This window comes from Mixophyes fleayi, chromosome 1 (genome assembly GCF_038048845.1).
Source record: "Mixophyes fleayi isolate aMixFle1 chromosome 1, aMixFle1.hap1, whole genome shotgun sequence".
Lineage (NCBI taxonomy): Eukaryota > Metazoa > Chordata > Amphibia > Anura > Limnodynastidae > Mixophyes > Mixophyes fleayi.
In genome coordinates this window covers 50,924,196-50,944,054 of record NC_134402.1, presented here as the reverse complement: position 1 = coordinate 50,944,054, position 19,859 = coordinate 50,924,196, and the positions used below count along the sequence as shown (strand labels likewise).

General features: G+C 37.9%; 1 protein-coding gene across 3 annotated transcripts in view; it reads right to left on the bottom strand.

Annotated features, from left to right (window-relative positions):
• RBPJ (recombination signal binding protein for immunoglobulin kappa J region) overlaps positions 1-19,859 on the bottom strand; it is a 70,240-nt gene that overhangs the window by 16,351 nt on the left and 34,030 nt on the right. For 2 of the 3 annotated variants that reach the window (XM_075194756.1, XM_075194758.1), the window contains exons 2-5: positions 10,237-10,275; positions 7,129-7,224; positions 2,229-2,394; positions 978-1,152 (exon numbers count right to left, since the gene is read on the bottom strand). In XM_075194756.1, the coding sequence (XP_075050857.1) occupies positions 978-1,152; positions 2,229-2,394; positions 7,129-7,224; positions 10,237-10,275 (476 nt within the window). Of the gene's footprint in view, positions 1-977; positions 1,153-2,228; positions 2,395-7,128; positions 7,225-10,236; positions 10,276-17,135; positions 17,261-19,859 lie in introns of those variants that run through there. The other variant, XM_075194757.1, reaches the window with a different exon arrangement.

Below are 19,859 nucleotides of genomic sequence, written 5' to 3'. Positions count from 1 at the left end.
CCCAAAATGCAGTAATTTACCAAATCATTCATAGACATCACAAGGTGAAGGATAAGCAGTGCTGAAGTGTTTTTAAAATACTTACACACCTTCTACTTAACACACTAAACTAATGCATATAATGTGTACCACGAATTTCCAACCTCGAATGGTGACTGCACACAGATCAAGAATTTAGGATATTCCTACTTAAGCATATATGAGTTTAGTAATAAGGATTAGGCATGGAGGTAATAAGGATTGGGCATGGAGGAAATAAGGATTGGGCATGGAGGAAATAAGGATTGGGCATGGAGGTAATAAGGATTGGGCATGGAGGTAATAAGGATTGGGCATGGAGGTAATAAGGATTGGGCATGGAGGTAATAAGGATTGGGCATGGAGGTAATAAGGATTGGGCATGGAGGTAATAAGGATTGGGCATGGAGGTAATAAGGATTGGGCATGGAGGTAATAAGGATTGGGCATGGAGGTAATAAGGATTGGGCATGGAGGTAATAAGGATTGGGCATGGCGGTAATAAGGATTGGGCATGGAGGTAATAAGGATTGGGCATGGAGGTAATAAGGATTGGGCATGGAGGTAATAAGGATTGGGCATGGCGGTAATAAGGATTGGGCATGGAGGCTGAAAGATTTAAAACGAGGTGTGTGTGCGCTTAAACATGGATTTCTAACTTCTTACTAGAAAATTAGACATTTTACCAACACAATGCAGGTGATAGAAGTATTAGCAGCATGTCAAACAGAAGTCCACAATGTGCATGTTACATGATGCAAACCTGCCGACAGGTCCTTTATCATTTATTTACACAGCTAAATTTCTAGCATCCAAAACAAGATCTCTAAAGCTTCCAGAACTAATAGTTTTTTTAACTTTCAGATAAAGAAGAAAGGTCAAAGAGAAGAATTATCAGTTACAGATTAGCACATACGGACTACACAGTAGAGAGGACATGTGTAAACATGTATACTTACAGTCTGCATTCTTCAGTGACTGCTTCTTTTTAGATGGCTTGGAGATGACCTTGATACGTTTACTGAGGAACACACCAATGTCGTCACTATTGCCATAGAACATTTTCACTGATAACATGAAGTGCTTTCTCTTGTCGGAGTCGGATATGTACAGGGTTTTGGCAGTGCAATAGTTCTGTGGAGAGAGAGCAGTATACAAATGTCTACCCTTTCGAATAATCATTGGGGGGTACATATATGGCTGGCAAGTAAGGTGTTAAGCTGCCCATCCATGCTGCAATGTGGGCGACTCGTTTGGCTGTTGGAGAAGGAAGACCCTGGCAGCTGTTGATCTCTCAGTATGTGGCACCACTGGTCAACCGCACTCAATAGGCCCCACGTGATGGAGATCCAAGGACAGGTTCAAGCTGCTGAGCTAGAACGCCTACCAATAGATTGTAAGCAGGGCCTTCTCACCTTCTTTGTCTGTTTTACCCAGTTTGTTTATTAGTTTATTATGTCTGTCCCCAATTGTAAAGCGCTACGGAATATGTTGGCGCTATATAAATAAATGGTGATGATGATTGGTCAACTACATTGGTGGACGAAATGGACAAGGGTTGTCAGCTCAGTCCAAACAGCCAGATCTGGATATGCAAGACAAGCTTTAGATCTTGGCTTCTAAATATCTATATCACTCCAATATGTTGTCTCAACACTCCTACGTGTGGCCCCTGTAATGTCAGTGTAAGTGATTGAATGGCCTGAACACATTTCACATGAACTCCATTAATGGCTACACAGCTGTGAAGACATTATTGCAGAGGAAAGTCCACATACAGGTGATATTCATTGAAGACATTACTGAGGGTCACTAACAGGAATAATATCCGCTATATAGGCGAAGACACAGACAAGTTCTCTTGTGGTTAATAGTAAAGATAGTTTGTTTATTTGTTCCAAGTGAATTATACACAGTTGTGCAATTCCCAGAATACTTTCAATTTCTTTCCTGACCGTCCAGAGCAAAGCTGGGCGATACAAAGAATCTGACAGAAGAACCATATTTATACAGAAAATGCCATTGACCTTTTACATTTAACACTGAAACGTTATTTTCCTCCAGAGAGTAAACTGAACATCCTGGGGATGTCACAAGTGGGACAAGTGTTGAGTACATAGGTGCAGAACAATCAGATGAGCTCACAAAGTGCTTCTTGCCTTTAAGAAATGACTTCTACCTGTAGTTGAAATACAACATTCAGCACCAACCTTTCCTTCCAAGTTCAGTTGTTGCATCTCTTGCTCGCTGTTTCCAATGCCAATGAAGGCACAAGGCTGAGACTCCTGCTCTGAACAACCATCTCTTTCCATCTGTTCTTTCTTTTTCTTCCATCCACTACCCATGAGATACACACAAGGGGGAGGGCAAAAAAACCTGAAAGAGAAAGACAGATTGCTTAGTGAGGCATACTGTGCTGCATTGTACAGGACTAATGCTCTAGTGTCTACACACCAGAGATAGCCAAGCTACCTTCTTCAAAGTATAAAACCAAACATTAATACCTTTCCATTACAAAATACACCACCTGCCCTCTGAAAATACCACCTGGATTTCAAGATGTTGAGGTACCGTAGTACCTGGAAACGATGTTCAGTGGAACAATATTGCTAATTGAATAAGCCCCTAACAGTCAGCTTTGTCATTCACTTTACACGTATCTACAAAGTATATCATTACAGAATTATAAGCAACTAATAAACCAGGTACTTGTAAAAAGAAAAAATGTTAAAGTCTCATAATATGGCAATGCTAAAATTAATGTACCACTCACTACACTTTCACCTATGTAAATTCCACTTATTACAGATCAGTTTTCTCCCCAGCACCTTTTTCCCGGGTGCCTCGCCCGGCTGTTTTTACTTGCCACCCGGCTCTTGGAGCCCAACAGAGTCCTATTATAATAGAAAAAACCATTGTTTCTCCTATTAGAACAGGCACTATGTGAGCACTACAGGCAGCAGTGTGTGTAAGATCACTGACCACCAGTCTGACCAGTCCTGGCAGGTGCGGGCAATAACATCCAACATTTTTCATTATTATTGCATAGTATTACAACTGCCCCCACCTGGCTGCTTCTTAATGCCACCCAGTTGGCAACATTTTCTGGGGAGAACACTGCAGATGATGCACATGACAACCTGCCATGTTATTGGGTTATTATTTTTTCAATTCCTGATCTATGTGAGCCAGAAAAGTACTTTTGAAATTCAGGTTACACATACATGTTTATTTTTAATATATTTGTCCACAAGATGGCAAACTTACTCAAATAATTATTTGATCAGGTTTCCGGCACAAGCAAAAGTTTACAACTAGGAGTTGAAATCTGAATGTGGGTTTTCTAAAAAGCTCAAATATATTATTAGCTCTGCAAAACCGAACATTAAAGAAAATTTGCCATAGAAAGCACCACCTCTGTTGCTAATTACATAGGGGGTGGGGTGTGATACTAAATGGAACATGATATATTGCTGCATGTCATTACTGAAATAAAAAGATAAGCACCAGTTTGCCATCACTTGTTGCTTCCCAGTTGTCCATTTACTGATCCTAAAGCATGCCTGACTGCCCTGTACAGAGTTCTACATAAGAGGACACAGATTTGATAATATGACAGTGTCAGATCTGCTTTTCAAAATATTTTTAAATCTGGAGAAAAGAGGTGCTTTAAAATAGGAATGTAAAATAATTAAAAAAAACTTTCTACAAAAACATTTCAATTTGCTGCCTATCCATTATACAAACATTTGCAAGATATTAAAAAAGTCCCTCAATAGAGAGGGTAGAGGATCAAAAGTGGCCCAAGAGAGTTAAAAAAAACAAAATTGCGGCCTTGTTTATTTACAATATTATTCTTCTATGTAATATATACAATTGGGAAGCATATGGATGTGATTCTCAGGAAATTTTCCTATCCTCCATGCTGACAATTATCGATGTTCTGTATATGTTCTTATTTTACTTGTTGATTTCGCCTTTGGTTACTAATAAGTCAACTGCTCTCAAAGAGTGATCTGTGTCCCTTTGTCAATAGCGCAGGTTTTACCCTGCATTCTTCCCAGATATATCCTCTCCCTAATGACAACATAGCTATAATCTAAAGAACCAGAGGTAAATACACTGATCAGAAAAGCACTCCATTGTAGACAGCTAAAGCCCCTCCCTCATCTTTATGGCCATGTCCTAACGGGACCTGATGCAGTATTATCCAGACATCACTACCTCTGCCCCGAGCTCCGAGTATGAACCAACCAATCCACACTGTGCATTTCTTCAGGTCTGCCAGGCTGGCAGTCACTCTATGTATATGCAGTAAGTAAAGCACCTCTATCCTAACAACCACCTGCTGCAGAGGAGTGAAGCACAGCTTGGTGGGCATGTATAGGTAAATAAAACGCACAGATATTGTGCTTGCGCACAAATCCTTCCATCTACCCAAGTATTATTTTCAGGATGACTATCCAAACACTTACTAGTCTACTGCGTAATCAATCATGGCATAAAACCCCTTTATGCCTCTCGTTGGTTCATTTTGTCAAAAGGCAAGAAGCACTCTCTCTCTTACCAATAAGTAAAGCAAGTGACACATTCCGCTTATTTCATGTGAATCATTTATAAAGCTGCTCCAGGTTGTGACACATCATTGTCAGTAAAGGAGCACCGTATACACACACAGTCTGTTCTGGTCTCTGCTGAGTAATACGAGAGCGGCCTCTACAATCCATTCTCTGCCTGCCCAGATGCAAGTGTTAGCATTATAGCAGTAATGTGACATTTGCTTTTTACAGTGCAGAGACAATGTAAAATGAAGGAGGCTCTAGGGTCCTCTTGGCTCACAAAAACAGAATTCAATAGGAGACATTTAAACAGACTTGAGGAATTTACAGCCAGCAATGTTTGAATTACTGAATAAGTCCCTAGAGGTGGAGACATTAAGAAACACTTTGTACAAAAAAAGCTTCAAATTGGAGCAATGTTAATAAAACAATCCTTGCCTCAAAATAAACCCCTTTATTTGAGAACTTACCTACATAGAGAATTTCTTTACTAAGGAAGGTTTCCTTCAGATGCTATTAAAATTGAATTTGTTTAGCAGAGTATTAAAATTATTACTAACTTAGCTGGAAAAAAAAAAAGACTGCAGGGAAGTAAATCTGTAAGCATTTAGTGACCCTGTAGAATTCCAACAGCAAGACCATATGCCATTATATTTAGAGGCTTTCTTGCACCAGGATTAGATAACTACCACGGAGACGCCAAGGAAGTATACCTAGGATTTCACGTGGAAGTTTGACTAAATACAGAACAAATTCTGGGAAATATATATCTAGCAAATGTGACCCACATTAGTTGGTGTTAATGTTTAATTGAAATAATATATAAAGCGGTCATGTCTTACTGTGTGTTTACATTGTAGGGAAGGTAGTATGTATTTCCAGAATATGAAACTTTGGGGGTAGTTATTGCCCGACTGCTAGAACAAGCAAGACAATTCCCTCCCACTGCTCAAAACCACCTTCATGGATTATCTGTGATGTATGTTATACAATGTATCATTCATAACCTCAGCTGAACTGCAGTAATATCTCTGTGTTAAGTTTCACTGGAAAAACAATTGCCCATCCACACTTGTTAAGATTTCAACGAATTCAACCATAGGTGTTCATGGAGGCATAAGCCCATTTGTACAGAGAACCTTATTTCCATCAATTCTAATAAAACAGCGGAGGATTGTTTACCCCGAAAAACAACATTTGGACAGATATCTGAGGCACAGGCCTACTCTTATACGAATGCTCAGCAAAAGAAGGTCAAGTGCTATTTCAATACATCTTTAAAACAATGACAAAACTCTAGTAATTTTAAAATACAATTTTATATTCCATGACTGCACCTTCATGCAGAAGTGTTCACAGTGTAGCCATTAGTTTTACTGCTGCCACGCTACACAAATGAGACAATGTGCACCAGCTTTCAAAAATCCCCAAGACAAAATCATGATATTTTTAGGGTAAACATAATTAGTTGTCTTTGTTATTTGTTTGTTTTTTTTAATTGTTTAAATTGAACAAAATTAAAATTGGAGGGATGCACACACTGAAGTGGAGATATGCACACCGAAGGAAAGGAAGGGGGTTAAGTTGGGAAATAGAAGGTCTCAGAATTTCAACAAGCAGGAATATGGGGGTGTTCAATTAGCAGAGATGTTCTAGGGAACATTGCGTTACTACGGTAAAACATCTCCGGTCAGTTTTCTTCGCACCTCTATGGGGCCAGAGGAAAATTAGTGGCGACTTCTTTTAAAATCTCCACCGCGAAGGGTCTCCGGAATACCCACAAGACACTTTGCGGCTAATTGAATTCCCCCCCACGTAGAATACATAACGGTAATAAGGTAACATCAGGAATCAGCTTGAGGCTCACACAGTGTATCCCATAACCTGCAGAGTCGTAGAAAGAGATAGCGTTCTGGGGAAGAAGAAGCAGGTAAGGAGATGAGGGGAGGGCAAATTCTAACATCTCCCATGGGAGTGATCGATGGGATGTCTCCGCCAAACGGTGCGGAGGCATAACACACTCGTAGAGAAGATATCATGGTAGGAAATGAGCGGTATTGGACATGGAAGACCGATGTAGTAATAACAATAGCTTCATTACTGAATACTTAGGTGTACTTTATAAAACCAAATTAACTAAATTATCCCGAGTTCAGTGCCAGGAAAATGCCTAGGAAGCAAAATTAGATTAGACAAACTTTAAGGAACTGGGGGGGGGGGGGGGGGTGGGGGCAATCAATATATTAGTAAGTGCTTAGGACATTGGATGTTTTATGGATATAGTATTTTTCCATCATTTGTGGCTCCATGTTCTAAATATCCTTTAAGGCAAATAAAAATAATTCCTGTTCTATCCCATCTCATTGAATTGCTTAGATGAGCTTCCTGTAGTAGCCGTCAGAAATAACACATTGTGATCATGGCTTTGTGATTGACAAAATAAAAAAAAAGCAGCCATAATTTACTTTTCCCCCTTCTAGTCTCCAAAGCGGTCTGGATAAGAGATCTCCATAATTATAAAGAAAAAAGTGAATTAATATGCAACACGCACCTTTTTTCATTGCCATAGGACTTCTGTGCAACTTTAGCATGAAGGATGAGTACGGTCTGATCGCCTCGCTCTTTTAAATAATTACGCATTGCTTCCCTAAAATAAACAAAAATATCCAACATTAGACATGTACAAAATAAAGCAGGTAAAAAAAAATTCATGCAAACGTGATGTTTTGCTGACTTCATGTGGGAGACTTTAGTTTGAGAGTAATTAATTATCTGTGGTTGAGCTGTGTACACAATTGTATACAAGTTTAGTAGATGCAAATCTACACATCTTTGCTGTGGTTTCTACAACCACCACTTTGTGCTGCTGAATATAACCAGAGCGCACGCTGCTTCTCTTCTACAGAGCTTTGTGGCTCAGAAAGTTCTCACCCTGTTACAGCAACTACCGCAAAATACCTGGTGACTCCGTTGCTCTGGCAAACAATGCTACTGCAGCAGTTGTTTATGGAGGAGCAAACTGTGATCACAATCCTTAACATGGTCAGTAACTGTACATTTTGATAGCAAACCCAACCCAATGAAAAGAAAAAGAAATATTGTTTTAAGGTATGCCAAATATACCCTATTGAACCTGCAGCAAACGAGAGGTGACATGTCTTTTTTAGCCCCATCTTGTATAGACAGGTGTGAACTTCCTATAACTAAAGTGAAGTAAAATAAATGTTACGTTCACCCATGAGAGAGGCTTCTTTTGAAACCCTTTTAGAACCACTAAATATAGTAATACTAAACTCCTAGTAGATCTGCAAACATCACATACAACAAAAATCTACACTAAAATTGTGATTCTATCTTGCGGATTTCAAAATTAAAAAAATTAATTAAAGCACTAGAGCTGCTGACAGGACAGGGTTAAAGTCAGAGGCAGCAACTTTATTTGTATGGACTATTTTGAAATGTGACTACATGTCAGGGAACAAAAAAACCCACAAAATAAATGAGAAATCTATGTTTAATTAGTTCCTCTTCGTATAGGATTCTGTGACCACTGCACTGTTGAACTGGGCATAGATTACGCAACAACCTTAGTAGGAAATGGCAACCAAGTACACACAGCAACTAAACAAAACAGATTTATATATAATTTTGGGAAGTCCTGCATAGGGCATCTTCTCTGACCATTTGTGTGACATTAGATTGGGTAGTGAAACCGTAATGTGTTCTAAAACATGGACTCTCGGAGGGGTTCACGGCCAGGTTTGTAAAAAGCAAGTAGGTGTGAATGAACTATCTGACCTATAGCATCACAATCTACTGCAAGTCAAAGCTGCACAGCTACACAGAAACTACAGAGGGAATACAGACTTTCAGTATCACTGTGAATGTGGCAGATGCTGTCACATGAGTACATGAAAGTAGCACCTGGTAGAAGACACACAAGCAGGCAGTCTGCTACCTAAAAAGAAGCACAGTTGTACATTATCCAGCCTGCAGCAGATACTACCAGGAAAGCCACATTCATATCCCAAGCCAAGCCATTCTGTATGGATTCTGGCGATTACAGCTCACTGTCAGCACTACCGCTGAATGTGTGACTGCCTATCCTGAGGGGGCGTTTTACATTCAGACGACTATAATTTACGGCTTTCTTCATGCTCTTCAGCAACTTTTACAAACTACATTACTTTAGCTTTTTAGCTTTCGTGTGTGTTTCTGTCTTACTTCTATCATCAGGAACATTTATCTTCATTGCCCAGGGAAATGACACACCACTGCCACATTCAATACTACTGTATCCAAAGAGTGGCCATAAGTCTATCCCTGGGCAGTAAAAACATAAAATACTTCAATGATATAATTACATGGCTAAAAGTAAGCCTGGAAAAGGCATGAAAGCTACAGGTAGTCATACACAAAGCAATACACTCCTCCTGGGAAGGGGAAAACCTCCTTTCATCCTGCTCTCTCGTCGTTTGCATCTCATCAGCTCAGTCTGACACATCAAGGCATTTATAGTTAGCTGAATTATAATCTTTTCAGAGATACATGAACAGCACTGACCACGCCCAGGACAATGATCACAGTAAATCCCTTATATATCAAATATACCCCTACCCCGATGTACCAAAAGCTTTGTCCAGCGGGGCAATTTCTACCTCTTCCTTACCCAGGATCATGAGACTGCTGCCCCTTGGGGCTGAACATACTTATTCATTCTCTCACACATGACTCCTTTTCAAAGCAGGGACATGAGGATACCCTCATACATGCAATTTGCTTGGCTTCAAATACAAACTTGTGCATTATAATGAATAACGAAGTCAAAATGGAGTTGCACCACCTTATGGCCACAGTGACCACATACATCTGTCACTGAGGCCATAATAACTTTATAATTTACAGTAAGGGGCACCTCACCGCCATAATTACACACTTTTATTTTATATTACAAGCCCACATTCCACACTTAGCTCTCCATCGGTGGCTTCCATGAGGCAGCCCCCTCCTGTCCTTTCCAAGTTATCAGCAGTTATAGATGCAACCTATTCATTAAACTGGAAGGAGCATTGCTGCAACTACAAGTGTGGGGACAGGAGAGAGACGGCCACAGGAACGTATGCAATGAGGTTTGTGAAAATAGATTACAACATATACACCTGTATAACAGCATTATGTCTTCTGCTTTTATATAAATACTGACTTCTATAATCTGTGACATAGGAGGTGCATTATTCAAACAAAAAAAATATAATATACGGCAGACAAGTGTAAAGTTAGATAGTAAGACCAAGCCCCAATAGGATGCTGTGTCTTCAGAGATACAGAAGAACTGGTGCTTGACATAAAAGGGGGAACTCCACCTTCAAAATGTTCCTACAGCGCCCTGTTTTCTGCTATGTCCTTGTATAATTTATGTGGTTTTGTTCCACATGCACGGCTTACCGTGAAATCCTGCAAATACGATAATATGCAGCAGAAAAAAAGGGTGGAATTGTTTTGTAGCACGTAGAAATGTGTGAACACACGGACTGATGGTTCACATGCACCATCATCATTTGGCTTCTGCACCTGTCATATAACTAAGGTGTGAATAGGTTCTCTAAGTTTTTTACTTCTCTGTAGCAGCCAAATAGGAAACGGTTTAATTGAGGCTTACCTTGTGAGACGTTTGGGTTGAGGCCGCTCCCCAAACTTCCTGTAAACAAAGAAAACATCCATTAAAATGAGAAAAACACAAAACACACACATGTGGCATGTAATTCTGGCTAATATGCATGTTAACACAAGGGGTGTATATCACTGGAAACTATACTGGTAAAAATAGGGGAACATTAGAATCAGCACCAGCTTGTGACAGGATATCACACACGATCCACACTAGGCTGGAGACGAAAGCTGTAGAGCAGCAAGACAGAAAAATAGCAACAAGAACATATCAACTAAAACAAAACAAAAACATCACAAAGAACTGGTCTAAGTTTGGGACAATAAATAAATGTAAAAAAAACAAAACATGACAATTTGTTATGGCAACGTGTGTTTGCCTCACAGTGCACTATTCATTTTCTAATTGTACTGTAAATAAAAAAAGAATTGTCACTCTGAATATAGGTTTCATCCTCACTGGAGTAAATGTTGTGCAGTGCATTAGCATTTTTGATAATAGTACAATGCACAAACACAGGTCTGGAAGTGGAAGCCATTGTTACCAATGAACCAATACCCACTCGCAAAGTTAATCGCATTCCAGAGCGTTTTGGTCTTCTGAATACTGCCTGCTTCATTCACTATAAGTTAAACACACTAAGATCACAATGGGATGCCCTCAGCTGAGCTCCTGAACAAGTGCAAAAAAAAAAAAAGAATTTAATTTCATTTATTATGTTGTTTTGCTCACATTTGAACTTGGTTTTTTTTAAATGCAAATCAGATGCCAGTGGTCTAAAGCTGTTCTTCAGGTGTATGATAATGTAGGACAGACTGGTTTAGACAGTTCGGCTAATGAAGCCAAAAGAGTGAATCTTTCCATCATCATTGTACAGCCTCCTACTAAATGTGTGAAAGAAAAGACAACTAGCCACTTACTGAAAGAGTCTATTTGTAATGTATAGCTATTTTATTGTACCCAAATACTAGGTACAGGATTACAAGGGACTCTAAAAAATAAAAATGCTTTTTGCATAATTGTGCCGAGGACATGGGAATATATGATACAGTTTTTGTCTCATGTTGTAATAAAAATTGCAAATGAAGTACAAATCTGTTTTAATCTAAGTGGTTTATTTTATTGCAATAGAAGGCTGGGAGGACATAGGTTATATGACGGAAACCACCAACCCACAGTTCAATACTATCCATGAAACCATCAGGCAGAGTTATTAGGTCTAAAACAGGAAACCAGCAACTAGATTTATATCTATCACCACCACTGACCCCCCCTCCTACACCTACATTCTTCTCTGAAAGAGAGCTCCATTTTTTGTCATTTAATTTCAGGAACCAGCTAACACACTCCCCTGATACGTAGTCACACTGCTGTGCATGACACTAAGTAAAGACAACACCTCATATGGAACATTCTTAGATACATTTTGTTATACTCTACTGTTCTTGTTGATATGCAGCAGCTAACAGGTTCTTTGTAAAAAAGGTGGGTGCAGGTCAGGAGTAGTCTTGGCGTAAGTAACAAAGATAGGGAGAGGTTCTTTTTATGTTCTGTTGTAAAAAATATGTAACCTGTCCATCAGTTTGACTGGAGGACTTTATTCACCAGTTCAGATGGGCCATACATTTGTTCCAACAGTCCATTAATCTTCATATGTTAGTATCTAATGGACTGTCATGCCAATATAAAACTTTATTTGAACCCACTAGAGGATTGCAGAAGATTTTCCAAAATTGTGAGCAAAACAATTTTGTTAGGGTACATATAAATGTAATGCATTTTTTTTTACATGTTAAAAAGCAATTAAAACTGCTGCTTAACCACATTTTGTCTATTATGCATTCAATGTTTTTTAAATATGCATCTGTGACAAAACAACACGCTTACATATGGGGATGACTTGAACAACATGATGCTTCTCATCTCGTTTCAGATATAATGGACTCCCATTTATACCTACGTTTCCAACTACATTGAGGCACTCTAGAAAAGGACCAAAAAGCTTTCAAAATAATGTACACATACGATACATTCAATTATGGTTCATTTGGTATTAAAAAAATTGTATTTCCACACCCACTTATGTGCGTTTATCTTGCATTAAAAGCATGATTTTACAGCCAGAGTAAATAAGTATCCTAACAATTTGTTATTCACGCAAAAATATTTATGGTATGGTGATATATGCTGGCAGGTAACATTACACCATATATAACAATGGCCCGCCTATGCCCATCACACCATTTACCAGGCCAGTGTTGGCTAACCTGGGATACTCCAGGGGGTAAATGTATTAATGTCCGGATTCTTCAACTCCGGCGTGTTCAGCGTCTTCGGTGATTAAATTTAAAGCGGCGCTGCATTGTAAAGAGAAACTTCCCTTTACAATGCAGCGCCACTTTAAATTTAATCACATAAGACGCTGAACACGCCGGAGTTGAAGAATCCGGACATTAATACATTTACCCCCAGGTGTTGTGAAACTACAAGTCCCATGTTGCTTTGCCAATATATAGCAGCTTATTGCTGAAAGGGTATGCTGGGACTTGTAGTTTCACAACACCTGGAGTGTCACAGGTTGGCCAACACTGTACTAGGCAGTGCCCCCTAAGAGTATTTTTCAATTGCTGCCTTATGCAATGAATTTAGCTGGGGACCATTAGAGCAGGAACCTCACAAACCAGACACAGTCATTTAACAAGATGTGACGAACGATAATAAAACTATGTGCAAATGAAGTTACTGTAACACTGTTTCATAACAGAGTGCAGAAATTGCATTTGCCAGAAAACCGCTTTAATGATGCTCAGTAAAGCACTGGTTGTCACCTATAGCTGCTTCCAGCACAGCATTTGTCCAGCCTAATACAACACCTGTTGGTTCACTTCATTTTTATTTTTATGTACACAATGCATCTAAAGACGTTATCTCCTTATTATATGTGCTACTTCTCAAGCACAAACAATCTGTGTACTTTATGTGAAGTTGTAGTGCTTACAAACTACTGAAAGTCTTAAATCGATATATTTTACAAACAGTTTTTGTTATTAAGAGAGAACCTTAGAAATTGGGGGATTGCTGTTACCAGTTTCGAAAGATTCAGTGTAAATTGGATGTGATAGTAAATGCACAACCAAATTTATGCAGTATCAGCCAGTGCTGGAAGACAGACTTGATTCTAAGGTCCCTAACAAAACGGTACCCATGACACTCCTTATTAGAATAGAACTGCATTCGATCTGATCAACTGCAAGCGTTAAACTCTGTTCACCCGTCATTTTGTGCAACAAAACACTGGGTCCACTCTAGTCTGAAGACCTACTGGTCCACTCACTGCAATACTTGGATATGTCTCTGGAATAAGCTAATTTTGCTCAGAGGGTAGAGGGATCCAGTAAGACATGAAATAATGAGAATGAGCTAAATACTAATCCATTGTTTAATATGTTACACATTGCATAGTAATTATTGATGGTTATACATTTCATCTTGCCTCAAGTATAACAGAAAAATAAACAAGCACATTTCATATATGGCACCAATGACAGGTACTGGATATGCTGGAATACTGCACATATTTCAGAGACCTTATCTTTCTTAAAAACAATACATTAAACGTTCTTATTACATAAGAAATTGCATAATCTTAAGAAGATAGTGATTATTACAATACATATGGTTTGGTGTCCACCACAAAACTAGAAACAAAAATTTAATCCAGGCAAGAATTATTTGTTTGAGTGGCCTCCCAGTTAAGTCAGACAGGTTAAGATTTTGTATGCGGATTATGATACATTGTGGTGAATGTTAGAAATATAGGTTTTTAGTGACAATAGCCTGATCATGTCAAATATAGACAAGTACGAAGAACTAAAGTTGAACGCAACTGACAACATGCTATACTCTAGTAGTGCTACTTACACATAGGGTGTTACTAGCATTTGGAGATCACTATAGGCAATGTAAACGCAGTGGTGGTACACACACATGGAGAGAGCAAGATGCATTTGGAAAATACACCATAACATTAATATAAATCCAAGCAGTTATAGTGCCATTAGAAATAATGTATTCCAATGTCACCCCCGTTTACATGCCTTCTCTGAGCAGTAGAAACGCATGAAATGAACAACAGAGTGTGAGGCCTAAAATGCAGAAACATCTTTTGCTACAATATATTTGTTTCCTCAATTACTTTTGGTTTAAAGATATTTACGAGTTACAGGATCAGAGATGGGGGTGAAAGTCACTTCATTAGGTAAAGTCATGTTAGGAGAGAATACATATGTACTAAACATCCACAAAATCAGAATTTAATAAGTTGAAAATGCCTACAACTATTTTTATGGAGATAATACAGTAAACTTATTTCTTCAGTTTATAAATTCCAAAAACAAAGTTTACATTGATTAGTAAGAAATTAATTCCATTTTAAGATTTGAAAATATATGTTAACCACAATAAAATAAAAATTATATGTTTAAAAAAAAAAAAAGATGGAGAAATTGTAAAAAGCCAATAGCCGTTGCCATGTTCCCTTATGGTCATGGAATAACCAATTGTTTTTGGGTTTTTTTTTTGTTTTGTTTTTACAAAGGAAATATGAGGCTTAAGGTAAAACCCTAATAAAGATTACAGAACAAGATAGATGTAAAAAGTTGAATAGCATTTCAATCATTACACAATTTAATAGAGATGGCCAAAAGATTGAAACACAGTTTGAAAATAATTGGCATTTGCACAATTTTCCTGGCTTTTTTCCCTACGTGTAAAAAACAGTTTATGGGTGTAAAGTATATCTAAACGTATCAATATTAATAGAAGGTGTTCACAGCATGCAGTCTAATAATTTCCTTTTGGTTTATGTTAAGAATCTTAGTGGTTTGAAGTTTTGTGGGGTAGATGTAACAAAATATTAGAAGAGTGGATGTGATTAGAGAACTATTCATGAAAGAGACAAAATAGATACATGAAGTGGAATAAATGGTCTCAACATTAGAATTCATTTGAACAGTATTCTTCAGATTTTGGAATTTTAACAAATGGAAACACTTGTCACATTGCTGCCCCTGACAAAATTGTACCCACAAAACTGGGATGGACAAGTCACTGTTACACTATTATTATTTATGTGTGGTCTGATTACAGTGCAAAAAAGTGAAACCTTTTCATCAGGTTATTAGGCGTACACACTAAGTGATCTTTCATCACCCATCTCTACGAGAAGCTGTTGTACTGAACAGGACGCAGGCACAGGCCAACTAGTTTGAGCTCAATTTTGAGTGCCATCACACTTGATATCTGGATACAAGGCCAAGTGCCGATTATCGGATGATCTGTTTGTTGCGCACACAGACACAAAAAGGGAAGCTTTTTTTAAATGTTATTTTTAAATTTTTGCTATTCTCTACAGTCATTTCCTTTCTCCTTAGCCGGCTGGAAGTCACGTTCGTCTTGCATGGTCTGTCACATATGAAGCATTTTTGCACTGCAGTTTTGAAAGTTTTCACACTATATAACCGGACACACAGAAATTACACTATTTATACCGTAGGCATATCCTCCCAGCAATTAAAGATATCACAAGGTACGTGTGATTTTACTTGGGGTAACCACAGGATGTCATACATTAAAAGCACAATTAGGTGTGCAACTGCAACAACTTGTACGAATCAGTCATATCACAACACTAAAGGAGCAGGTATCTGTACCCCAGGAGTTTGGGCATTAGGTGAGGACTACCAACCACAGAGGTTATCAGATTTGTATCACTGTGCACAGAAACAACGTTGAAAAAACAACAATCATTGGCCATTTATCCAAAAGCAAAGAATCTGCTCAGTTCCTGACAAACTCAAATATTGTGGTTCAATATAAGCGGTTAGATGTCATATTTACAGCAGAGCCACAATCTTAAAGCTGTGTCCATAAAAATTATTTTATTAATACTGAGCTACCGCACAGTGCTTCATCCTTCTGCTATATGTAATGCTTATACTGTGTGTGGTGTCATCATACACTGCAACTCTCTTTAGATCATGAATGTGGTCAGGTGCAGCAGATTATTCACCATTTGCAGAGTTATTCTGGAAGGATAATCGGTTTTGGATTCGCCCCCCAAAAACCCAGAACAGTTTGGATTATAATACTGCACTAATGCAGTAGCTACCAACCCGTGTGTACATGTGTTTATATAATGCCCATGAAATAAATAAAATAAAATATATATATATATAATCCAATGTTATCAAATGAAAGCCATATCTATACATTCTGAGAAACCCTCATGCAACAGCCATCAGAACTACATATAACAAGGATTCTCACAAAAACTAACAAAGCACAAAAACAGTTAAGGTGCAAAATACCTCTTGTCCTATGGGTATTAAAGACAAGTGAATTACTGCAAGTTTATGTCACCTGACAATGAAATAAAACAGCATTCATACACATTGTCCAACTTGCTTGTTTTTTTAGTCCTCCACTTAAATCACTGTGATACATCCATCTTGGGATTGTAGCACAATGATTGTGAATCACCGCACTAACATCTTTAGCTGACTTTTTAAAGAAATTTCTATATATGTATTTCAACATATTAAATGCAGAAACTTCCAGTTCAGAGGCACACTCTATAGATAACAAGTATAAGCATAGTGGGATTTTAGGTGACAAAGCTAAAAAGACCTTTCTTCATCTTCTGCAGGGGATCGTTCATTCCAAATCATATAAACCTTTACAAGTGCTGTAAATAGCAAAGGCAACAGATTTCCATAACACTGTACAGACCAGGGAAAAAAAAAAGAGAGCTAAGATATAAAAAAAAGAAGACTAAGGCACCGGCTGATGTTCTACTGCAGCAATCACAAGTTATAAACAGCGCTTCCTACCTGAAACCATTTGACAACAAGCTATGGAGCCTCCAGTCCATTACCACCAGCTGTCTATCCTGCCCCCAATTCATTTATGAAGGTCAGACTTCAAATGCAGTTTAGCTTCACCAGTGCTGCTAGAGATCTAACCACATATTGTAGGTGGAAGCGTTTCCTCTTTACTGAGAATCAAGGCAACTACACAGGCAAGACGAGGAGATGAAAGTAGAAAAAGGTCAGAACTAGTTTAAAAGGGATGAAAACTCTCTACAGCAGGTAAGTGTGCTCTGCAACTATCAGTTTTCACATTACAAGCAAAAGGATTAGAAACAAAAAAACTCACAATTTTTGTAACGTGTGTATGACAATATCAACATCATTTTTTAATAGAAGTTACATTTTAAAAAGAATTGCAAATTCCCCAAGTACAGTTTGATTGGAGTGCATGTAAAACATAGACAAAGCTTATATTTGCATACCCCAGTAAGTGGTTCCTGCCATATTACTAGCACTCCTGAGGTACAATAAAGCATACAGACTAATAGTGACCCTACGAGGTGGTAGACTGCTAACTTAGCTTTACCTAAGCAAATACATTTTGAACAAAAGGTAGATGATCTTTAAAAAATATATATATTGTTTCAGCGCAAGTTCCCACAAATATGGAACACTTTTTAAGGGGTATCCCTTTTCCTACACAATGGAGACTGTCATTTTGTGAACTGAGCCAATGATTAAAATTTAATCTCTGCAGTCGCTAGGCTAGAGACCTCACTGACGCTTGGCGCAACTGAATGGATAGGTTGCATTCACCGGGAATGTACATGAAGTACATACGCAGTATATGCTCTACAAAATTCAACCAATTTTACGATCTACCTTGGAGAAAGTTATATAGTTTTACTGTATACCGATAGGACTTTATATATTACAAGAACGAAATGGGGCATTAACAGGGCAACCAGGCAAAATGAACTCCTCCACCAGAATTGTGAACACAGATAAAATTTAATTGATATATGTGGTTAAAAGACATGCGGCAATTTTCAGCTGTGATTTTTAATGACTTAATCACTGCTAAGAAAACCCCAGCTTGACACTACCATCATGGAGGCAGTAACAATTATCTAGCACACAGAGGATATGCGCACTGCTGGGAAGCAGGGTTGTGTGGCTACTTTTTCTTTCTGTATGACAAGTCTTAAAACTGCCAGAAAAAAACCCTCAATAATTTAGAGTAACACAAAAATTTTAACAAAAAGAGCTAATTTTTCTAATGTACTTAAACTCCGCTATTGTTGTCCAGTGTGGAAAACCACAGCTGAAAAGGTTCAGAACGATACTTCCCTAAATAGAGATCTGTAGAAACATTCCCTTTTGCAGCCTATAGACTACAAACAGCTTCACACTGGTGCCATATGAACCACGAACAATAGTGTGTAAAGTGGGCGCTTTCTCCATAGGGCGGACAAAATGATGTAGAATACAGGAGCAAGCAGTATTTGTTCCAGAACTGTGGAAAATGTGAATCCACAAAACCCTAAGCAGTATTTTCCGTTGTCTACCAAATAATATTTTGCCCAGCTATTGCATAACATGTTTGAACACAGCTCAGTGTATTTATTACAAAACTAGCACGTGGAAAATGCATAACTCCTCACATACGGGCTGCACGGTGGCTTAGTGGTTAGCACTTCTACCTCGCAGCACTGGGGTCATGAGTTCGATTCTAAACCATGGCCTTATCTGTGTGGAGTTTTTATCAAGCTTGTGCGGGTTTCCTCTGGGTATATGAATACACACACACACACATATATATATATATATATATATATATATATATATATATATATATATATATATATATATATATATACACACATATACATATACTCACACACATATATAGATGCATATGTATACCCACACACATATATAGATGCATATGTATACACACACACACACATATATATATATATATATACACATATATGTATACACACATATAGATACATATACACCCACACACGTTTACACAGACTCACAAACACATTCACACTAATATATATATATATATATATATATATATATATATATATATATATATATATATATATACATATATATATATAATAATCAAAACCCTTACATAAGTGATGATATGAAATACAATAAATAACCTTCTATAAAGCGACAGGTTAACAGATTTTGGTAACAGTAATTGCTGCTCTTCTCTTTGGGATAACTGTGCATCAATTCCCTTAGTAGTAAAGAAGAAAACAAAATAAACGTTTGCATATCACTTAAACCAAATAAAAATACTACCATAAATATATTAAAATTAAAAAAATATTTTATTAAAAATATATACTGGACAATCCATCTGTAAATGTTTCCTCAATCTGGACTCCAATAATGTTCAAGTAAAGTCTTAAAAAGGTAAAGAAAATATTAATATTAGGATCCACCACAAAGATCAACTCCGTTATATTGAGGGAGCTAGAGCATTAGTGGAACATATAGTCCCAGAGTCTGTTTTAATGGAAGCAGTCTTTAGATGGGACACATACAGTCTGTGTTAGCGGTCTCTCATCCTGCAGACTTCAGCCTGATCAAAAGTCCCCCTTCACACACTGCAAATAACAAAGCCAGTTACCCAGCAATCTCTTTACCCCGCCACAGACTCGTTCTGATAGTTCTAATGTATTGGATCCACACTTTTCTGTTTAGTATAAATTCACC